The sequence below is a fragment of the Plecotus auritus genome (assembly GCF_963455305.1).
Source record: "Plecotus auritus genome assembly, chromosome: 1".
NCBI classification, from domain to species: domain Eukaryota; kingdom Metazoa; phylum Chordata; class Mammalia; order Chiroptera; family Vespertilionidae; genus Plecotus; species Plecotus auritus.
In genome coordinates this window covers 196499847-196520793 of record NC_137770.1, presented here as the reverse complement: position 1 = coordinate 196520793, position 20947 = coordinate 196499847, and the positions used below count along the sequence as shown (strand labels likewise).

Below are 20947 nucleotides of genomic sequence, written 5' to 3'. Positions count from 1 at the left end.
AATTAGGACATAATTGTTCTATTAAAATTGATATTTTAATGAGTTAATGGATAATAACATTATACATAGCAATAGCAATTTTATTTAATATTTATACCAATATTCATCCTCACATATATAAAATCAGGGACTAATTTGGACATTGGGTAAAATAAGAAAAGCCAGCCTTGAAGCCGAATTACTCCTTTACCCAAGGAAACTCGGGTTCTACCCCTGCAGTGACCTTCTCCCAGTCACACGAGAGAAGCCAGTGGCTGAAGCTCAGAGGGGTAACAAATTCACAGTGTGTTGCAGAGACACATCTAAGTTTCAAAGAACATTGTTTTTTAAAACTATGCCATCTCAAATGAGGCTTATTTTCTACAATTAGAAAGAATTGACTTTCTGAGGGGAAAATGAAAATAGAGACTCTAGAAATTTCTGCAAAATTTTATATAGGAAAAATGGTATACAACTTGTAATTGCTCTAAATTATTTATCTTATTCTCTCTACCACTACCACTTTGCCATTCCCCATAAGAATATATCGGGGGAAAAAAGGCATAATTTGATATTTTTGTAAGAATTGTCACTATATCATTAACCGTACCCTAGCAATAACAATAATACTTTAAACCAGAATGTGTTCAGAAGTCTTCCGTTCCTGAATTATCATTGTAGTCAGTCACTGAAACCACCCATTCTTAACTGAATAACCTGTGAGAAGTTAGGAAAAGCTGAGGGTGGGGGGAGGTGAGAGCTCAAGGAGCGAAAATTCAAAGGACCAGAGATGAGAGATGCATTTGGTAAAATTAAGTTGTATATAAATGAGATAAATTATTAACCTTGGAAATTCATGTATCATCAATGAAAAGGAGTTGATTCATGCAATCAGTTGATACAAATTTATCAGTTGCTTACTATGGCTCAGTCCCTTAATAAAGCATGCACATTTTAAAACATTCTGTGAGTTGTGATGCCTTGATGGAAACTTGGGCATCATGCTTCCAAAGTCCTTAAAAATATTTCCCTCACTATCCTGTTTTGTTTTTTGGTTTTTGTTTTTTGTTTTTTGGTGTTTTTTTTTTTTTTCAGTTCGAAAACATTTATTGAGCATCAATTACACAGTAGATAGTTGTGTGTGGTTTTTTTTGCCTTTTTTAAAAATTTCTTTATTGATTAAGGTATCACATATTTGTCCTCATCCCCCCATTCCCATCCCAAACCCCTCCCCATGCATGCCCCCACCCCCCTGTTGTCTGTGACCACTGGTTAGGCTTATATGCATGCACACAAGTCCTTTGGTTGATCTCTCCCCCTTACCCCCACCCTCCCCTATCTTCCCTCTGAGGTTTGACAGTCTGATCGATGCTTCCCTGTCCCCAGGTCTATTTTTGTTCATCAGTTTATGTTGCTCATCATTTCCCCTAGATGAGCGAGATCATGTGATACTAGAAATACACTTATAAGAACCGAAAATGAGACAAGCAATAATGGCCATGCTGAGAGGCAAATGAATCAGTCTGCAGTGAGTTTCTTTCTGGGCCAACAGTTCTTTGAGTCCCAATTTCAATGTCAAACAGTTCCTTATGTGTACATGTCAGCGATGATATTTCAGTTCTGGATGGTGGACAAATGGTGGCAATGCAGGTCCGACCCTCTCTGGTTTGGTCCTGGGCAACCTGCAGTGATGCACAGCTGCTGACTGCTAGTATGGCAAGGCGTCGTCAGCATCTTCCATCTCTGGAATGTTTCTTTTCTGTCTTCACGGCTGGAGCAGTCCTGTCAATTCCTCTCTGTTGCAGGAATCCACATGGTCTTGGAGTTGTTTTCTGAAAATATACAAACATATTCTTGACCAAACGTTAATAAAGGAATCTTTTCTATAAATTTGACTTGGGATCCTTTTTCATTTTTTGCCCAAACGATTTTCCTTTGGCTTGTTTTGACACCATGTATGTTTTTCAATGGGTGACTTGCTGTTAGCATTACAAATGAAAGTTAATTTTCTAAAGTAAAAATTTTTTTAAATAAGAAATGACTTCTATAAAATCAGAAATAAATCTCTTTTTCCCAAGCATTGCTTAGGCATAAATACTGATTGATTTTCATAACAGTAAGGCATTTTGTCTTTGTATTGTTAACTGTGAAAAACCCTTCTTGTCATTAGCAGGTGTTTCCATGGGAGTTGGAATCTTTCCTGCTTTTCTAACTTGCTCTTGTTTCTCTGACCATGTTTCTTCAGCCCCCACCATTGAGTTTGAAGAAGCTGCGTACCAAGTCCGGGAACCCTCGGGGCCCGATGCCACGGCCATTCTGAACATCAAGGTGATCCGCAAAGGGGATCAGAACAGGACGTCCAAGATCCGCTGCAGCACGCGGGACGGGTCTGCCCAGTCTGGTGTGGATTACTACCCAAAGAGCCGAGTCTTGAGGTTCAGTCCCGGTAATTGAATGCCAATCCCCACATGTGGGTTTTACTTAATAGAGAACCTAATATCTCATATTTGAAGAAAGGAATGAGCAGAAAAATAAAAGAGGAAAACAATCGTTCCAAAACCATTAAGTATTTTGTAAGCACACACTTGAGATGGAAGGAGTCTTTAAAATTTTTAATTAGTAAAAGTGGCATGGGGGGGGAAATAAGCCACTGACTTCAGAACATCCTTGGCATTTTGCTTCATTTAAAAGGATTTTTGTTGTTGTTGTTGGCCTGTGATTTGGTTAATAGGAGCACTTGATTTTTAAAAAGTGTATGTGACTGCCATCATTCAACAAACACTGGTGCAAACCACTGCGCTGCCCTTTAGGCCAGGGTGACTAAAATCCAGAAGGCACACTGTTTAACATCTAAAATAGGTTTATCTAGAGAAAGCAATGGAGACAAGTCAGGGAAGAGAGGAAGATGGGATTGAAGTCGCAACCGGCTATCTCATGTATTAATTTGATGGGAGGAGTGAGATAGGGAAGGAGTTGAATTATATGCTAGGTTTTTTCACAGAACTTTCTGGAACAGTGTAAGGTAAAGAGGTGAATGTAGACAATGGCATCATTTGTAATGTAGCCAGAAGTGGGCAACAGTGTTAGAAGGTCTTTTCAGAGATGTCTTGGCAAGTGGAGGGAGAAAATGACTTCCCCAGAAGTGACTTTGGGGGTCTCTGTATGTCTCTTTCATGCCCCCAAAGCTTCAAAGGGCTTTCGGCTCTGTCCTTTGTGTGTCTGGTTGGTGTTTGCTGGGAAGGTAGGTGCCCTTCCTCCACACTTGCACAAGGACCTCTCTTCTGAGCAGCTTTACTTTTTCATTTTCTGCATGAGGATCTGGGGAAAATACCGGTCTTAGAAGTAACCGAGTAGAGAATCATTTTAGGAAAAGGCAGGGGGTTTCTAAGATTCAAACCCTCTCCCTTTAAGGCCTACAAACTACATTCTCCACTTGGCAGAGACTGGCCTGGTAGGTAGCCTCTGAGCTATTGCTTCTCGGGAGACAGCTTTGAAGGGTGTGTGTGTGCAAGCACTGGCAGCCACACAGGTGCTCATGCCTAAGTATAAAGGGGAAAGAAAAATTAAGCAAAAAAAAAACTCCTCATAACCAGGGTGGAGTGTGTTTTGGATCATAGATTTTTATTACTGCCAACTAGTGTCAGGCAGGGGCCATTAATCCTCATATGGTGTTGAATAGTAAATCTGTAATACTGAGCCTCCACCACAGGTGGAATTAGGTCTGTAAAACAGATTCCCTGTTTGAGATGCGGCCAACGTGACCAGCAGCCACTGCAGTCATAGGAAACCCTTAAAAGGAAAGGGTATACTTAAACACGAAGCCTTGTCTTAGGTTGGTCACCTAACTGGGACCTCTGCTGTCCTTGTGTTCTGTCCTTGCCGAAGGTGTGGATCATATCTTTTTTAAAGTTGAGATCCTGTCCAATGAAGACCGGGAATGGCATGAATCGTTCTCCCTAGTCCTTGGCCCAGATGACCCGGTGGAAGCAGTTCTTGGTGAAGTGACCACTGCCACAGTGACGATCCTAGACCAGGAGGCAGCAGGGAGTCTCATACTGCCCGCACCACCCATCGTGAGTGGCTTGACGGGAAGGATTGCTTTTATGTCTTAGTGACTAGTAGATGAGAATTTGAGATAAGTACTAGTAGGACTTGCAGTGCTATATACTTCTTCATTCCTCTAACACAGTGGTTCTTAACCAGGAGTAATCCTGTCCCCTCCTCCGCAATACCCCACCCTCCACCACCACCTCCATGGCGCATTTGGCAATCTCTGGTGACATTATTTGTTGTTATGACTGTCACAGTAGGTGCTGGTAGCATCTAGTGGGTAGGAGCCAGAGATGCTACTAAACATCCTACTATGCTCCAATGACAAAGAATTATTTGGCACAAATGTCAAGAGTGCAGAGGATGAGAAATTCTGTTCCAACATTAGAGGAAGACCAAACCATGCCGTACCTTAGTCTGATAAAACAGAAAGTACAATACAAATAGATATTCTCACTTCTTTGGTGGGACCTAAAAGAGTAAAAAAAAAAAAAAAAAGAAAAGTAATGCTATCCCATATCTATTATTCTACCTATTGGCCACACACATATAGAATTAAGTATCTGTAGAAATGTGGTACCATGATTCCCAGTTTGGGGGTGTAGGGAATGAATGCACTGACTTTACAGTTAGGAGGAAAATGCCCGGAGATTGCCAAAGGGATTCTAACCCATGGGAAAGAAGCAGTTAGAATAAGTCTTCTAACCTTCCCAGACTAGTTGCATACTAGAAGGATCATTTCAAAATGTGTCTCTTGATTGATCATAGAAGAAATACACTACCTTTATTTACTTTTATTTTGCTGAATGCACTACTGCATACCATTAACAATTTAAGGCAACTTTAAACTAGTAACTGCCATTCATGATATAGCTTCAGTTACAGTTTGCAGGAAAATAAAAGTATTTTCCACATGAGTGATAGAGCTCTGCTTTAGGAATAATGCTAGCAAGATAATAAAGCTTCTAGCTGACCAGTAGAAGGATCTTCTCTACCGCCTAAGGTCTGCATTACCTTTTAGGGATGCTTGGTAAAGCATTGTAAACTCCTGTTATATTTTCAAGAATCCCTGGAAATTAAGTGATCTTGTGGATCCTGTAGAGCAGGGGTGGGGAACTTTTTTCTGCCAAGGGCCATTGGATATTTATAACATGATTTGCTTAATATAATTCACTTAACATAAATTTATGTTGCTATGAATAAAAGCTCCTAGGTTTATTGAATTTTAAGTCCTGCCTGCAGTTGCCTTGGCAGGGCGAGACAAAATGATTTCATGGGTCTTACAGGGTCCGCGAGCCGGACATTCCCCACCCTTGCTTTAGAGCCTTAGTACTCTGACCTTTCTGATACCTAACCAAGGCTGAAGCTTTGTTGCTCCTTTGCAGGTTGTCACACTTGCGGACTATGACCATGTGGAAGAGGTAACCAAGGAAGGAGTCAAGAAATCTCCCTCCCCAGGTTACCCGCTGGTCTGTGTCACCCCCTGTGACCCTCATTTCCCCAAGTATGCCGTCACGAGGGAGCGCTGCAGTGAGGCTGGCATCAACCAGACGTCCGTGCAGTTCAGCTGGGAAGTGGCCGCCCCCACTGATGGCAATGGGGCCCGGTCTCCCTTTGAGACCATCACCGACAACACACCGTTCACCAGTGTCAACCACATGGTAGGTCTGGGGTCTGGGCCTGGTTGTGTAGGGAAATAAATGATATTTCTGTTCCTCTGACTCTGTCAAGCTCCCTAAGGTCCATGTGTGGCATTTGGAATAAAATAAGCAAATGAGCCCTAGCTGCTTTGGCTCAATGAATAGAGCATCGGCCTGTGGACTGAAGGGTCCCGGTTTCAATTCCGGTCAAGGGCAGATGCCTGGGTAGTGGGCTTGATCCCCAGTAGGGGCCGTGCAAGAGGCAGCCTATCAATAAATTCTCATCATTGCCGAAACCGGTTTGGCTCAGTGGATAGAGCGTCGGCCTGCGGACTGAAGGGTCCCGGGTTCGATTCCAGTCAAGGGCATGTAACTTGGTTGCGGGCACATCCCCAGTAGGAGGTGTGCAGGAGGCAGCTGATCGATGTCTCTCTCTCATCGATGTTTCTAGCTCTCTATCCCTCTCCCTTCCTCTCTGTAAAATATCAATAAAATATATTTAAAAAAAAAATAAATAAATAAATTCTCATCATTGATGTTTCTATCTCTCTCCCTCTCCCTTCCTCTCTGAAATCAATAAAAATATATTTTTAAAATTAATAATAAGTAAGTAAATAAAATAAGCAAATGAGCAGGTACACACAGTCTTTTTATTCTTATATATAAGGAAGGTAACATGGTGTAGTAGAAAGAACTAAGCTAGTACTCAGACAACCTATTTACAAATCTTAATTCTGCCTGTTTTTAATTATGTGATGTTGAGAGGTTTGGTATTACTCTTATGTTGGAACAGAATTTCTCATCCTCTGCACTCTTGACATTTGTGCCAAATAATTCTCCACCTTTCTGAGTCTCAGTTTCCTGATCTGCAAAATGATACCTCTTCCACTTAGCCACTTGACAAGGTCACTGGCAAATCAGATATAAAAGTGACCTATAAATGGTATAGTGAGTCAAAGGTTCCAGTTAGGTACAATGAAAGATCACTTTTTGTTCACAGCTCTCTAATCGTTCAACAAGTAGGCTATAAACCAGGGGTCCTCAAACTTTTTAAACAGGGGGCCAGTTCACTGTCCCTCAGACCATTGGAGGACCGGACTATAGTTTTTAAAAAAAACTATGAACAAATTCCTATGCACACTGCGGGCCCGGGACGTGTCGGCTGCTAAGCAGGACAGGCAGCGGCACCCGGCGGGCCGGATAAATGTCCTTGGTGGACCGCATGTGGCCCGCGGGCCGTAGTTTGAGGACGCCTGCTATAAACTCTGTAAAGACATGGACCAAGAGTCCTACCACATTTGTATATTTCAAAGTGGCCAGCACATCCATGGCACATAGTAGGGACCAGTAATTAAACAAAAAGATAAAATTCTTATTAAGCCATTAGCATTGTACAAAGTCTTGTGGGAAAACATGAAAGCAAGTTCACAATGCAGTTGGGGTCCTCAAAGAGATAGGAGACCAGACCAACACCTCTGCCACCACCAGAGAGCAGTGAACAGAGATGGTTTCCCAGGCTTAGGAAACAGGGACTGCTCATCGCACCAGCCCAGTTCATCTCTTCAGAGAGAGAGCTGGAAGCAGTGGAGATGCAGGCTCAGCCCCATATCTGGCACACAGTAAGCACTCAATGATTTTGTACTGAAATTATGCACTTAATTATTTGGGAAATTAGAAATTTCTTTCAGACTGAATTTCTCCTATTCAAACCACAGTTTGATCCCACTTTAGTAAGTGCATCACTTCAATGGGATGCTAGTGGAAGAAGCTATTAGACATAGGTGGGAGGCTTTGGCTAAAGTGAGGTGATTGATGCCCAGTGCTTTGGCACAGCTTATTCAGAAAGGCTAGAAGGTTAAGTCATTTGCAACATAACCTAGCTCAAATTTAAAATATATTTTATATGATTAAGAACTCTACATGGCAAGCCTTTACAGGGTATTGTTTCCTAAGTATCTAATTCTCCATTCAGCAATACCATGAAGGGAGTTTGCTCTGAGTTGAGCCAAATATAGATTTTTAACAGGTACCAAGTTCGTAATTTTACTTTATATTTCATTTTTCCTTCTTGCAACAAATTGGTGACTAATACTTTTACCCTAGTTCCCTTTGCTCTATCTTTATTTCTTCAATTATTTATTTAATATCATTGTATTTTATGCATTTTGGTAAGCTGCCTCAAATCCCTTCTGAACTAAGTCCATGTATAAATAAACAAATAAGGCGTTGGCAGCTAATTAAAATTTTTAATGAGAAAATCTTCTTTAATTTTTAATAGACTTCAGTGAAAATTGTTTTCATGGGTAGAATTTATAAGTTTGTATGTTTGCTTTGTGGGAGGTCTATGGCACACAGGACTACCAATTAATTAGTCCTGTTGTTTGCTTCTCTGTCTGTGTGCGCACATAACCTAAGAGTCCTGGTGACCACGCTGCCGCTGCATTGGTGGAGTTAAGCACTCTGTGGCTTCTGTATGTCTGGGAGCATGAAAGAATCTGTAGAAAGACCTCCAAAGGCCAGTCGGTGTCAGTAGCCAAGTTCCCAGCTTTAAGCTATGTGTGTGGTTGTTAGATGGGGGTTGCAGGAGAGAAAGAATTAGAAAACTAAGAACTCCTAGGAAGGAAGTATCTCTCCTCTGTATCCAGCCACCAAGCCTGAAACAAAATGGACTTGGAGGCCAATGACTCTTGCTAGAGGGCTGGAAACCTGTTGAGAGGTTCTTATGCAGAACCTAACAGATAAAGAGAACAGTACGCCCCTCATAACCAGTCATCTCCAGGCTCTTGCTCCACATCTGTCTACTTGCTCGTTGTCTGACTTATTGAATTAGACTGTAAGTACTCACCATTCTGTCCGAAGTGCCTGGCTCCTGGTGGAAAGTCATACGTACGTGGTGGGTGGGTGGATGGATGGATGATGAATTGTCTTCACAGATTATCTTGTAACAGGAACTTGTGTCATATCCTCCAGAAGATACATTTGAAGGGGCTGTTTAAGTAGTGTACACTTGTCTGAGGTGTTTTATTCTTCCCGGTAGGTCCTGGATAGCATTTACTTCAGCCGGAGGTTCCATGTGCGTTGTGTGGCAAAAGCTGTAGACAAAGTGGGTCATGTGGGGACCCCCTTAAGGAGCAACATTGTTACCATTGGGACAGACAGTGCTATTTGCCACACCCCCGTGGTGGCTGGGACAGCCAGAGGGTTCCAGGCTCAGTCCTTCATCGCAACCTTGAAATACCTGGATGTCAAACACAAGGAGCATCCGAACAGGTCAGGCTGGTGGTGCTTTCCACAATGACGGGGCGGAGAGCTCTTCTCTGTGTGTCCTCTAGGCAAAGAAGGTCTAAGAGTGATGCTTTAGCAAAACAGGTGTAGTGGTGAGGCATGCTTCAGAAAAACTTTCTGGCCCCTTGCCTATCCTAGCCTCATTTCTCTCACCTTGACATTTTCCCCTGCCAGTCCACCACAGAGAATCACTGCAACTTCCCCAGGGCTTCAAACTCTTTTAAGGTGGCATGCCGCACCATGCTGCTACTCCTGATTCCAACTCCCCCGCCCCCTCCCACTCAGTGTAGTTAGATCTAGTTGTCCTACTATACTCAGCTCAGGGCATATCTTTTAGGAACTTCTCATCATCTCCTCCCATTTCATTTGCAAAGAGCCTCCTTCCAGCTCTCCTGGCACCCATGTGCCTCTTTCATTCCCTCTCTGTTCCGATGGTAGATGGTGAGGGCAGGGACATGAGTATTTATTTTGTACCCCCTGTGCCTAGGACAGTGCTTCTTGGCACACTAGAGGATATATATGCTTTTATATTTTCCTGTGCCATCTGATTTTGATGGAAGGTGAATACTATCATTTTTGCATAGCAAAAAAAAAAAAAAAAAGAAAAAGAATTTATGTGTGTTGTACATATTCATTAAACCTCACAGTGTTTATATGTGTGCCTTTATGAGCAACTGAGTTCAGGGAAAGGGGCTCATTTGCATGGAAAAAAACAGATTTGAATATATAGCTAAGAATAGGCAAATCCTTCTTTTGTTCTAACAGAATAAACTTTATCTTTGTTAAAAAGCAATAACAGAAGTACCCAAGGCACTACGGACCAAGAGCCATCCTGTTCATCTCCCAGAATTCTAATTCCTCTTATAAATGTGGGTCTTTGCTCTGAGAGATAAGCTGTAAAACTCAAAATGCACCTCAATAAACGTTCTGAAAATTTAAACTTGTACAATGAAAAAAAACACACAGCCTGTAAGTACACGTCCATGGTGGTGCAGTCTCAACCAATATTTATTAGGCTTTATTTTATTTAGAATTGTATACTACGTGCTCTAGAGAAACAAAAGAAGTGAAGTAAATGGTCTGTTCCTCAGAGTGGGGAGGCAGGGAAACATACAAGAAATAGCAGCCAGTGTAAGTAAGTTACAGAGTTTCTGGTGCAAAGGCACTCAGAGGCTGAGGAATGTAGATCACAGGAGAGTGTATTGCCCACTGAGGCCCATGAGGAGAGGGAAGGTCTTTCAGCTGGGGAGGCACAGGACGAGGAGTAGGATATTACTACTCTAAGTGATTTTCTTGGATAGAGATCTTGGCCTTAGCGTGTAAGAGCTCAATGATGCCTTTTATTTTAATAATTATTTTTAAAACATATTTTTTAAAGAAATATGAATGCTGACCCCACCCAACCCCCTCACACTCACTGTGACAGAAAGAAAGCCTATAGCCGTCAGCACCGATAGCAGTCATTCAGCTTTGGCTCATGAGGAAACAAAGCTTCCATTTAAAGCAAAAGAAAGCTTTAAAGTAATTTGTGGTTGTAATGTTATCTTTTCTTGTATTGAACAACAACAACAAAAAAATCTATACTTCTTGATTGCTATCAGTCCTGAGTCTGAAGGCTGAAGGATCTCTTGGGAGAAGAAAACAACCCTATGTGTGCTTCAGACCCTCATGTTCAGAGAGAAATCTTACAACATGGAAAGCTTTGGGAATCAAAACAAACAACAAAAATAATTGGGGAATTCACTGGTGAAGACAGTGGGTTTGGAGAAAGAAATGTACCCTGTGAACTGCTTACAGCATGCACCTAAACACTTTGTTCTGCACTTTCCCCCACCTTAGGATCCACATTTCGGTGCAGATCCCACACCAGGATGGAATGCTGCCCCTCATCTCCACCATGCCCTTGCATAACCTGCATTTCCTGTTGTCCGAGTCCATCTACAGACACCAGCACATCTGCTCCAATCTCGTCACCACCCGAGATCTGAGAGGCATCTCAGGTGAGGGATGCCTTCCGTGCTGGCTTACCCGCTCCCGCACAGTGCAGTGGCCCTTAGGGGTAAGGCTGAGTGAACCCTGCTCTTCATGTTTTCCCAGACCCATGACGCACATGATTAGTGGATTTCCTTCTTAGCAGGCAACCAAATGTAAGCAGCTCAGACAGGGACATGAATAGGAAAAACCAGGGACTTTGGAATCAAACCGACTTAGATTCACATCCTTAGTCCACTACCTATACAACTGAACAAAAATAGCTGGACCTCCCCAAGTGAAGGTGAGGATTAAATGCATTAGCATTTTTTTAAATTAATCGACTTATTTTTTTATTTATAATTTGCAGTCAATATTATTTTATATTAGTTCCAGATGTATAGCATAGTGGTTAGCCAATCATATACTTTACAAAGTGTTCTCCCTGATATTTCCAGTACCCACCTGGCACCATATGTAGTTATTACAATATTATTGACTATATTCCCTGTGCCGTAACTCCCATGACTATTTTGTAACTACCAATCTGTACTTCTCAATCCCGTCACCTTTTTCTCCCAGTCCTCTAAGCCTCCTCCCCCCTGGCAACCATCAGTCTGTTCTCGGTATCTAGGAGTCTGTTTCTGTTTTGTTTGTTCATTTGTATTATTCTTTAGGTTCCACAAACAAGTGAAATCATTTGGTATTTGTCTTTCTCTGACTGACTTAAATGCATTGGCATTTTTAAAGCACCAACTATGGTACATTTTCGTTCTTTCCCTTCCCGTTAGTGAGCATGTTATGATCTGTGCCCATAAATTGCATTATCACTGCCTCTTTAGGAAGCTCAAGTGCAGATGTTACCTGTTCTAGGATGGGTTCTCCAGGAGCAGGAGCAGAGATGGAGTCAGGGACCAAGATGAAAGGGAAGGAGAGGAAGCAGGATTGGACAGAGAGAGAAGTCCAGCTGCAGTGCAGCCTGATGAGGCCTGGACTAGCTAGTTCTTGAGGGAGCTTTGGAGAGAGCCCACCAGTCAGACTTGTCCTATTGTCAGCCCAAGGGACAGACCTTTCTACCCGCCTTGCTCAGTCACTGGATACTGGCCACCCCAGCCAGGGCGTGACCTCGCGCTGCATGGCTCTGTGGCTGACACAGACCCAGAGGAGCTGACGGCTGGGGTGGTGCCTCTCCCACAGCAGACAGTACTCTACTAAGAATCCAGTCCCTTCCCATTGACTTTAGCAAGTGCTCACTAAATGCACTCTTCCTGCCGTCACACTGATGAATCATTTAACAGTGTTTTTGAAGATAGAAAAGCATTCATATGCTCTTTCATATTCATTAAGCATCACTTTGGGTAGTGACGGTCTTCATATAGTAGAAATTAGTTGAGTGTAAATTATTCCCAAGTCACTGAGCTACACATGAAAGCTTAATCGCTCCACATATGTAGCTAGAGAAAGAAAATTACTATGTTCATAGGCTGAAAGTTTGCACCTCTTCCTACTCAAATAATTAAATTCAACACATGTGAATTGAGGTCCTAGTCCTCGTGGGGCAGATGGTTGGGTGCTGAAGAAATGCATCCACTTTTTCAGAATACTAGAGTTCTTTTAGTACTCTAAAAATCTCAACCCTAATATTCTGAAATTGTATCTGTGTCTAGCCCTCCGCTGCATAAAGGTCTTCCTTAATTTAAAGTAGTTCAGTTGCTTGGCAGCATTTGATCCAATAATTTTTGCCTGTGGCAGGGAAGGTTTAGTCAGACATCATTAGCGAACTATATACTAATTAACACAAAATTAAGACCTTTTTCCCCAAGAGTTCAGGAACTTTATGGGGTGGAGAAGGCATAGACAGATGTTTGTTGGCTTTTCATAAAAGCTATTTTATAAAAATCAGTCTTAAAAAATTGGCCTGAGAAAAATAATAACTCATCAACAGATTATCCATATAGTAAACCTCTTTCTTCAAGGGCTGATTGAGAAGCACAGAACCAGACTTGCCGGGTGTGGCAAAGCTTCACTGTGTTTCCTTATCCAAGATAAGCAGGGCCACCGAGCTGAGGTCTTCATTTATGGTATCATTTGTTCCCCTGTTCTTCCCAGGTTCCTGCAGCCCCTTAGAGGAGTCTATGAACCCAGGCATTCTAACATGTGTCAGCAGGCAGCTAACCATCCACTTCTTGTGTGTGTTGGGAGTCCTGGGTTGTTCTATTAATAGAGTCTCAGATGGAGGGAAAACTCTATCAGTCTCAGAGGAACGTCTCCCTTCTCCCCACCCAGCTCCCGTGCAGCCAGCGAGGGCAAGTCTGCACACTGGGTTACTGTTTCTTGTCCCCCACCCCCCACAGAAGCAGGGTTCCTGGACGACAAGGTCTATGACAGCACGGCCATGGGGCCTGGCTATGACCGCCCCTTCCAGTTTGACCCCAGTGTCCGGGAGCTCAAGACCATCCAGCTCTACAAACACCTCAACCTGAAGAGCTGTGTCTGGACCTTTGATGCCTATTACGACATGACCGAGTTAATTGACGTCTGTGGGGGGTCCGTAACTGCCGACTTCCAGGTGGGTGCACCGGGGGCTTGTGTGAAGGCTGTGCACTGGGTGCCATATGAAACCTGTTTGTTCCTAAAGCGCTTCAGTTAACACTTTGCATCCAGTGGCTCACAGCACGGGGCCAACGAACTAAGGGAGTCTGTGTAAGTCCCTCAAGTGAGACCTCAGTGGTAGTGCCGCCAGAGAGAGTCCTTTAAATCTACTAATTGCATGCGTGGTATGGAAAATATTCAAACTAATGTGGAAAAAGCTTACTGTCTGGCACAGTCGTTTATATAAAAATCGAATGCTTACTTTTCTGAGTATATATGTTTTTTCCTCTGAGTGTATTTTGGAAAGCCAAAAAGATTTATATTTTATGGTAGAGTGTTCCCTTCCCCACCTGGGGAAATGAGTCAAAATGACAGGTAAGTAGAACACTGTCATCCTAAGACTAAGGGAGAGATAATTTTTTAAAACACCTTGATTTTATATCTATTCAAAACTGACAACCCTTGTAAATATAGACCCTTTTTAATAGTCATTAAACATAGTGACAAAGGAAAATTTTATAGCAAGAAGCCACTTGGGGGGCCATTATATCAAAGGGACTAGACTAATGCATCCTCATGGGAAAAATAATTCTAAAGTATGTTCTCAGTGGACTGAAAATTACATGTGGTCTTCATTTCAAATCAGGTTTAACCACACTGACAGAGGGAACTTGTAGAGGGACTTAGACTAATCATTTTGGAAAAGTGCCTTTGCATCAAATTTGTTTTGTTTGTGATGCCTCTCATTTTGGTTAACTCTCATTTTATGTACACTACTGCCCTCTACTGAGTAGAATTTTAAGGCATGCTTATGTTTTCTTTTTATCACTGCAATTCTATACCCTCCATTCACTTTTGAAAATGCAAAACTGAATGATTGGTTCTTCCCAGGCCCCTCAAAAGTTAGTATTCTTCATGATTTTACTTTGATTATGTTTCAGGCTATTTTTGTTCAGACTATGCTTGAAAATCTCAAATATAAGGATCTTATATGTCCCACTTCTTAAAACAACATAGGAAGAATATATACATAGAAATACTTCATCATTGTCTGTTTTCTTTTTTTTCAGTCCTCCCAAAAACATGCTTAGAAAGAGAGAGAGGAAGGGAGAGAAAAAGAGACAGAGACAGAGAGAAAGAGAGAGAAACACATCAATTGGTTGCCTTCCGTATGCTCTCCATCTGGGGATCAAACCTACAACCCAGGTATGTGCCCTGACCGGGAATCAAACCAGCAAACTTTCAGTGCACAGGATGATGCTCAACCAACTGAGCCACTCTGGCTGGGCCATTGTCTGTTTCTTTAAAAATAGTTGAAACAGCTGATATATGTTTGAAAGACTATAGAACTTAGAACCAAGCCCTACTTCATAACTTTGTCAAATATCAATAGACTTCAATGAAACATAACCTCTCTGAACCTCCTCTGAAATAGTCACTAATAATCTCAGTATTAGAAGACATCTAACACATCTGGCACAAAATAACTATACAGTAATAGTAATCAGGGATGTTTTTTCTTTTTAAAAATTATTAATTAATATGAAGGTTAAAGGAGCATAAACAGAAACAGAGGAGGAAAAATTAATTTTTCCCATTAACTCAAGAAGTTATGGAGATTCTAATATCAGAGATTTTTAAATGAATATGGAATTAGTAGAGTCTTTGGAAAAATTCGGTGACAAATTTTAAATCCCTGACAACATTGAATATGAAAAAATACTTTAGAAAAATAAGTTTGATGTCCTAAATAATAAAGCATTTGCCTCTTTTCTTATTTACTCATGGAAACACCCTACATTTGTATTTTCAAACCAAAAAAAAAAAAAATGTATAAGTTCCATAGTGTATTTGGCCAGTGAAAAAATAAAATTGTTTTAAACTAAATTTTTTGTTATAAAAGAAATATATATTTATGAAGAAAAATAGAAAACATTTTAAAATGGATAAACCAACTCCCCACTCATACACACATATGCACTTAGCCTCCACGTGAAGCCTTCTGCTCATGTTATCTTTCCATCCAGTTTTTGTTCATTGCATAGTAAAATGAAAACAGGAATTCCTTTAGGAAGTACGATGTTCTACCTTTTCAGAGTTATTTCAACACAGCGTTGTATGAGATGGCAAATTATCCAAGCATGCGTAGCTCTGAGCCATCGGTAAGTTTCCTATACATGAGCTGCGAGTGCTCACTGAAACATTCAAGTCAGCCACACATTCATCCCTGGGATCCAGACCTGGGCATCTTCCTGAGTAGGGTTAATTCAGGCTCTCCTACAGGTCACTGGAAAGTATGGTCAGTGAGGGGCTGCTGTGTACTGACAGTACATCCTAGGTCTGTGTGTTCAGCCCTATAGGAATAGCTGTGAAACTGTAAAATCTCAGCCAAGGCTTTCAGCGATTGAACAGTGGAAACAAAGCTCTTTCTCACTCTTTGAAAGTTTTTGTTCAAGTGTCAGCTCCTCAGAAAAGCCTTCCTAAATTACCCTCCCTAAGAAGCACCCTGGCCACTTCCCATCCCTTTATTTATTTTTTAAGTTGACGTATCTTCCTTACTAGACTGTAGGCTCCGTAAGGGCATCATTTAGCTCTTTCCACTTTGAGGGCCCAGCTCCTTAGCCTGGTACCTGCCACAATCATGGGCACTTGATTAATAATTATTGAGTGAGTGACTAATGGAGGGAGTGGAGATTGAGCTGAGATGTGAGGACCGTCTGCCCTTTTATCCCAGGGAAGAAATAACCTCCCTGTGTGCACTCTGTTTGCTTGGCAGGTGAGAGACTCGGCCCAGTCGTTCCTGACCGTGCACGTGCCTCTCTATGTGTCCTACATCTACGTGACGGCCCCCAGGGGCTGGGCCTCCTTGGAGCACCACACCGAGATGGAGTTTTCCTTCTTCTATGACACTGTTCTCTGGAGAACAGGTACACCCATTGGCATCTTCACTGTTCCTACCTTATGCTCCAGCAAGATTAAAAGAAAAAATAAGTACTGACTTTTAATAGTAGCTGCATTCTTCATCCTATTGTTCTATGTCCAGTCCAAGGAGGGCTGTCTGGAGTCTGGGAAGTGTAGATCTGTGGTTCCTGAAAAAGAAGGAGGTCCATTCATGTTGATGTTGATGCTGGAAGACCTCCAGGGGTGAGAAATTGGGCGCAGGTAGCGAGGGGCCCAGAGTAGAGGATGGCAAGTGACAGATGGGTCCTGTACTGCCCATTAGCAGTTCCAAAGAGTGTGTGTTCTTTTGGAGCATAGTCATGTTCATTCTCTTTTTAGCTAAAAATGGTGGGATTCACATTTAAGGAGCAAAAGGAGTCTTCAAATTAGATATATGGACATTGAAAAATATATCAAAAGCCACTTAGCTCACTTTATTTGTCTGGCTTAGAGTTGTTTGTTCTTTTGTGGCACTCTTAAAAGTTAAAAAAAAAAAAAAAGGACTTTAATCCTACTATTCCTTTAGGGATTTCAATGCTGAATTTTTAAAATGACCCTCACCTCAGGCTTGGATTGGTGACAGCCCGTCAGCTGGGAGCTCACGCCTTACTCATGTCTCCCCCACCCACCTTCTCCCACTGCTACCACATGAATGCCCCTTAAAACTGCATGATCCCCCCTCCATTTACTCCAGTGGGTCTGTTATTTTTTGCCTTTTTCCCATTTTCAGTGTCCTAGACTTCAAAAATTACCCCCAATTCATTTCCCTTCCTTCTCCTGCTCTCATTCTCCCTCCGGCCTTCCCAGGGGTGATTTTATTGGATCTGAGGCAGACATGCTAAAAGGCTGCAGGAGCTTTCTTTACATGGGCCTCATTTCTGGTCATGGAAAGTATAGTCCATTCTTCTGTTAAATGATTTAAGCTCAAATCATTTATTTCCATTGTATTTCTCATAGGAAAATAACTTCAGGAAGTTTTCATCCTTTGGGTTAGTTAAGTCCTTGAGCTTTGGTTTGTTTTCTTTAACATTTTCTTCCCTTTCTTTGGTTACTCTTTAATTTTTGGTCAGACTGAACTCATTGGTATCATGATTGCACTTGCTGAAGCTACAGCTTACTCATGTCATGCCATTGTATCTGGCCTTCCAGGCTAACCTTTAATTCTTCATTGGCTTGAATACTGAGTACAAGCACCAAGACTTTGTTTAGGGTTTTGTTAAGTCCTAAAAGGTGTCCTGGTGGGGAACAGAAACTATACTGTGAAGCAGATGTGTTGTAACCACATCCTGGAGGAAAGCTGATATAAGACGTTTTAGGAACCACTTTTTTCTGAGCTCTGGGCTGGAGGCCCTGCATCTGGGCCAGTGGCACTTACAGGAACTGTGGAAAAGAACGAAGTAGAATGAACTGTCCAGATGTTTAGAGATATTTAATTGGCAAATGTCTCTAAATAGATTCTATGTTTATGTGAATATATATATTTTTTTCCTTAAGCTACATTCAAAAACTGTGTATGTTTACTTAGAGGTGTCCCTGGGGAAACTTCCATGTAGGTTACTGTCCGGGAGGTCTTCTCCACACCCTAACTTGGATGTTTTGTGTACGGTTGCCTGCTTAGGAATCCAGACAGACAGCGTGCTCTCTGCAAGGCTTCAGATATTAAGAATCTATATTCGAGAGGATGGCCGACTCGTCATTGAATTCAAGACCCATGCCAAATTCAGAGGTAATGTCAGGGCTGTTGTTCTCCTCAACTTTATTTTATTTTATTTAGTTGTGTGTTGTTGTTTTTTAATTTTATTGACTTTTAGAGAGAGGGAGAGAAACATCTATCCGCTGCCTCCTGCACACCCCCTACAGGGCATCTAGCCTGAAACCCTTACTGGGAATTGAACCAGCAACCTTTCGGGGTAGCAGACAATGCCCAACCAACTGAGCCACACTGGTCAGGGCTCTCCTAAACTTTTTATTAAGAAACATTTTGAATATAGAGAAAAGTTTAAAGACCAGAACAATTAAAAGAAAATTCAGTAGTTGTTAACCTTTTGCTATGTGTGTGTGCACATACAAACATGCACACACATTTGGCAGGCTGCATGTCAAGTTACCCTAAGTACTTCAGCAGTCCTCTCCTGAGAACAAGGACATTCTCCTACATATCACAATAGCATGACTGCATCCAAGATATTTGACTTGCTCCAATGATATCAAGTCCCTATTCATATTTTCCCATTGTACCCCAAGTGTCTTTTCTACTTGTTTTTATGAGTTTATATTTATTTTATATCTGTTTATATAAAAGGAAGAATCCAATCAAGATTCATGTTACATTTTAATTGTTATGTCTTTTAAAATAACTTCTTTTAATCTAGAATAGTCTCCCTACTTTTGTTTATTCATGACACCATATGACTGCAGTTTTAAGAATAGATGTGCCTTGCGGAGTAACATTTACCTTTTTAATCAAATTTATAATTGTCTCCCTCCACCAAGGACTTGAGTGGTGCTAAATGAGATATTTTTAATCCAAATTTGGTATTTCTATTTATAAACCACTGAGACCTTTCTATGGTTAAGAAACATGTTGGTTGGTATTCAATGCTAAGTTTATTCAATGTGAATTATCACATAAGGACTCCTACTATTATGGATGTACTCATTAGCCCCATTTCCACAAAGCACATTCATATTATGTACAAATCTCTATGATCATAATGGCCATCACAAGTAGGATGATGGACTGAGGGGAGGTGCTATGCTGTCCCCACCAGTGTAGAATATATTCTAAGGGTAAGAGAATGGATATTACCTTAATTGTTTCATTGAAGACTACTAATTCAGTTCTAAGATGTGTAGGACATCTCTGTAAGTACGATAAAGCTCATAAGTAAGCATGTGCTTTCCCTTTAAATAGGACAGTTTGTGATGGAGCACCACACCCTGCCAGATATGAAGTCTTTCATAATGACTCCAGACCACCTAGGAGGAATGGAATTTGGCCTGCAGCTACTGTGGAGTGCACAGACCTTTGATTCTCCTTATCAACTCTGGAGAGCCACAAGCTCTTACAACAGGTGAATACACAGTAGAGGCACTGACGGGTAGGACTGACATGTTTGCAGATCCTTTTAGGAGCTTGGGAAATAGGGCTTTTCTTCAAAGGCTGGATTTCTTTCTTTTTAAATTTATTTGGGTGACATTGGTTAATAAAATTATAGGTTTCAAGGTACATTTCTATGATACATGATCTGTATGTTGTATTGTGTGCCCACCACACAAAGTCAAATCATTTTCTGTCACCATATTTGTCCCCCCTTACCACCCCACCCTCACGCTCCCGCCTTCTGGTAACCACTATACCTATTGTCTGTGTCTATGAGTTTTTCTTTGTTTTTCTTGTTTGTTTATTTGTTGCTTTCAGTTTTATATCCCACATGTGAGTGAAATCATATGTTTCTTGACTTTTCCTGTCTGACTTATTTCTGGCTTAACATGATATCCTCAAGGTCCATCCACATTGCTGCAAATGGCAGTATTTCATTTTTTCTTATGGTTAGCTAAGTTGTATTCCATGGTAGATATGTACTGCATTCTTTTTATCCAATCATCTAATTTCTATTTTAAAAGGAGGATGGATAGAAACAACACTGGCTAATAGAGAAGAAAGCAAATATAGCTCAGATCAGTTTCTGAAAAACAAAACAAAACAAAAACAGGAAGGTATTAACTTTATGCTAAGGGTAAGACCAGGCAGAGCATACATGACTCTTACATTCCATTGGCTAGAATTTAATTATATGGTTCTTCTGCCTGCAAGGGAAGCTGGGGAATGTGCCAACTAAAACCTTAGTGTGAAAAAGGAATTTCATTCCAGTTGCCTCAGGCAGGGACAATTTAGGATCTCTGATTATTAGGTCCACATGTCAGTCCTTATGGCCCAATGCCCTATAAAATAAATAACAATATGTATTCCTTCTCACACCCAACACAGAAGTAGAATAGAAATTGGATAGATACAGTAAATTATCTCATTTGTAAAAGGGAAAAATAGGAAAAACAAAATTAAAAGTATTACCATGAGAAGAATAGTGGGAAACCAGGAGTCTGTCATAAATAATATTATCCCCATGTTATAGACTGTGAAAGTAAGATCTATATTTGCCATGGAGATGTTATTCTAGCTTTATAGTTAAGAAGTGACAGATTGCCCTAAGAATTATTTTCAAAAAGATTTCTTTAATTATAAACTTTTGGTCTTTTGAGAGAGAGGAGGAGGAGGGAGAGACAGAGAGAGATATTTGTTGTTCCACTTATTTATGCATTCATTGATCGGTTACCCTGACTGGGGATGGAACCCACAACCTTGTGTTTATTGAGATGATGCTCTAACCAACTTAGCTACCCAACCGGGGCCACAAACTTTTGGTCTTCTGTCAGGTATTTTTGTGTGTAATGATTCCTTTGAAATCATTATCATGAGATTATGCATG

General features: G+C 41.2%; 1 protein-coding gene across 2 annotated transcripts in view; it reads left to right on the top strand.

The window, feature by feature from the left end:
• FRAS1 (Fraser extracellular matrix complex subunit 1) overlaps positions 1-20947 on the top strand; it is a gene marked incomplete at its 5' end in the record, with an annotated part of 457295 nt that overhangs the window by 415169 nt on the left and 21179 nt on the right. For both annotated transcript variants that reach the window (XM_080673629.1, XM_080673630.1), the window contains 9 exons: positions 2225-2425; positions 3865-4052; positions 5415-5690; positions 8707-8939; positions 10794-10954; positions 13280-13494; positions 16294-16444; positions 18076-18183; positions 19372-19531. In XM_080673629.1, coding sequence (XP_080529755.1) covers positions 2225-2425; positions 3865-4052; positions 5415-5690; positions 8707-8939; positions 10794-10954; positions 13280-13494; positions 16294-16444; positions 18076-18183; positions 19372-19531 — 1693 coding nt within the window. The remainder of the gene's footprint in view (positions 1-2224; positions 2426-3864; positions 4053-5414; positions 5691-8706; positions 8940-10793; positions 10955-13279; positions 13495-16293; positions 16445-18075; positions 18184-19371; positions 19532-20947) is intronic.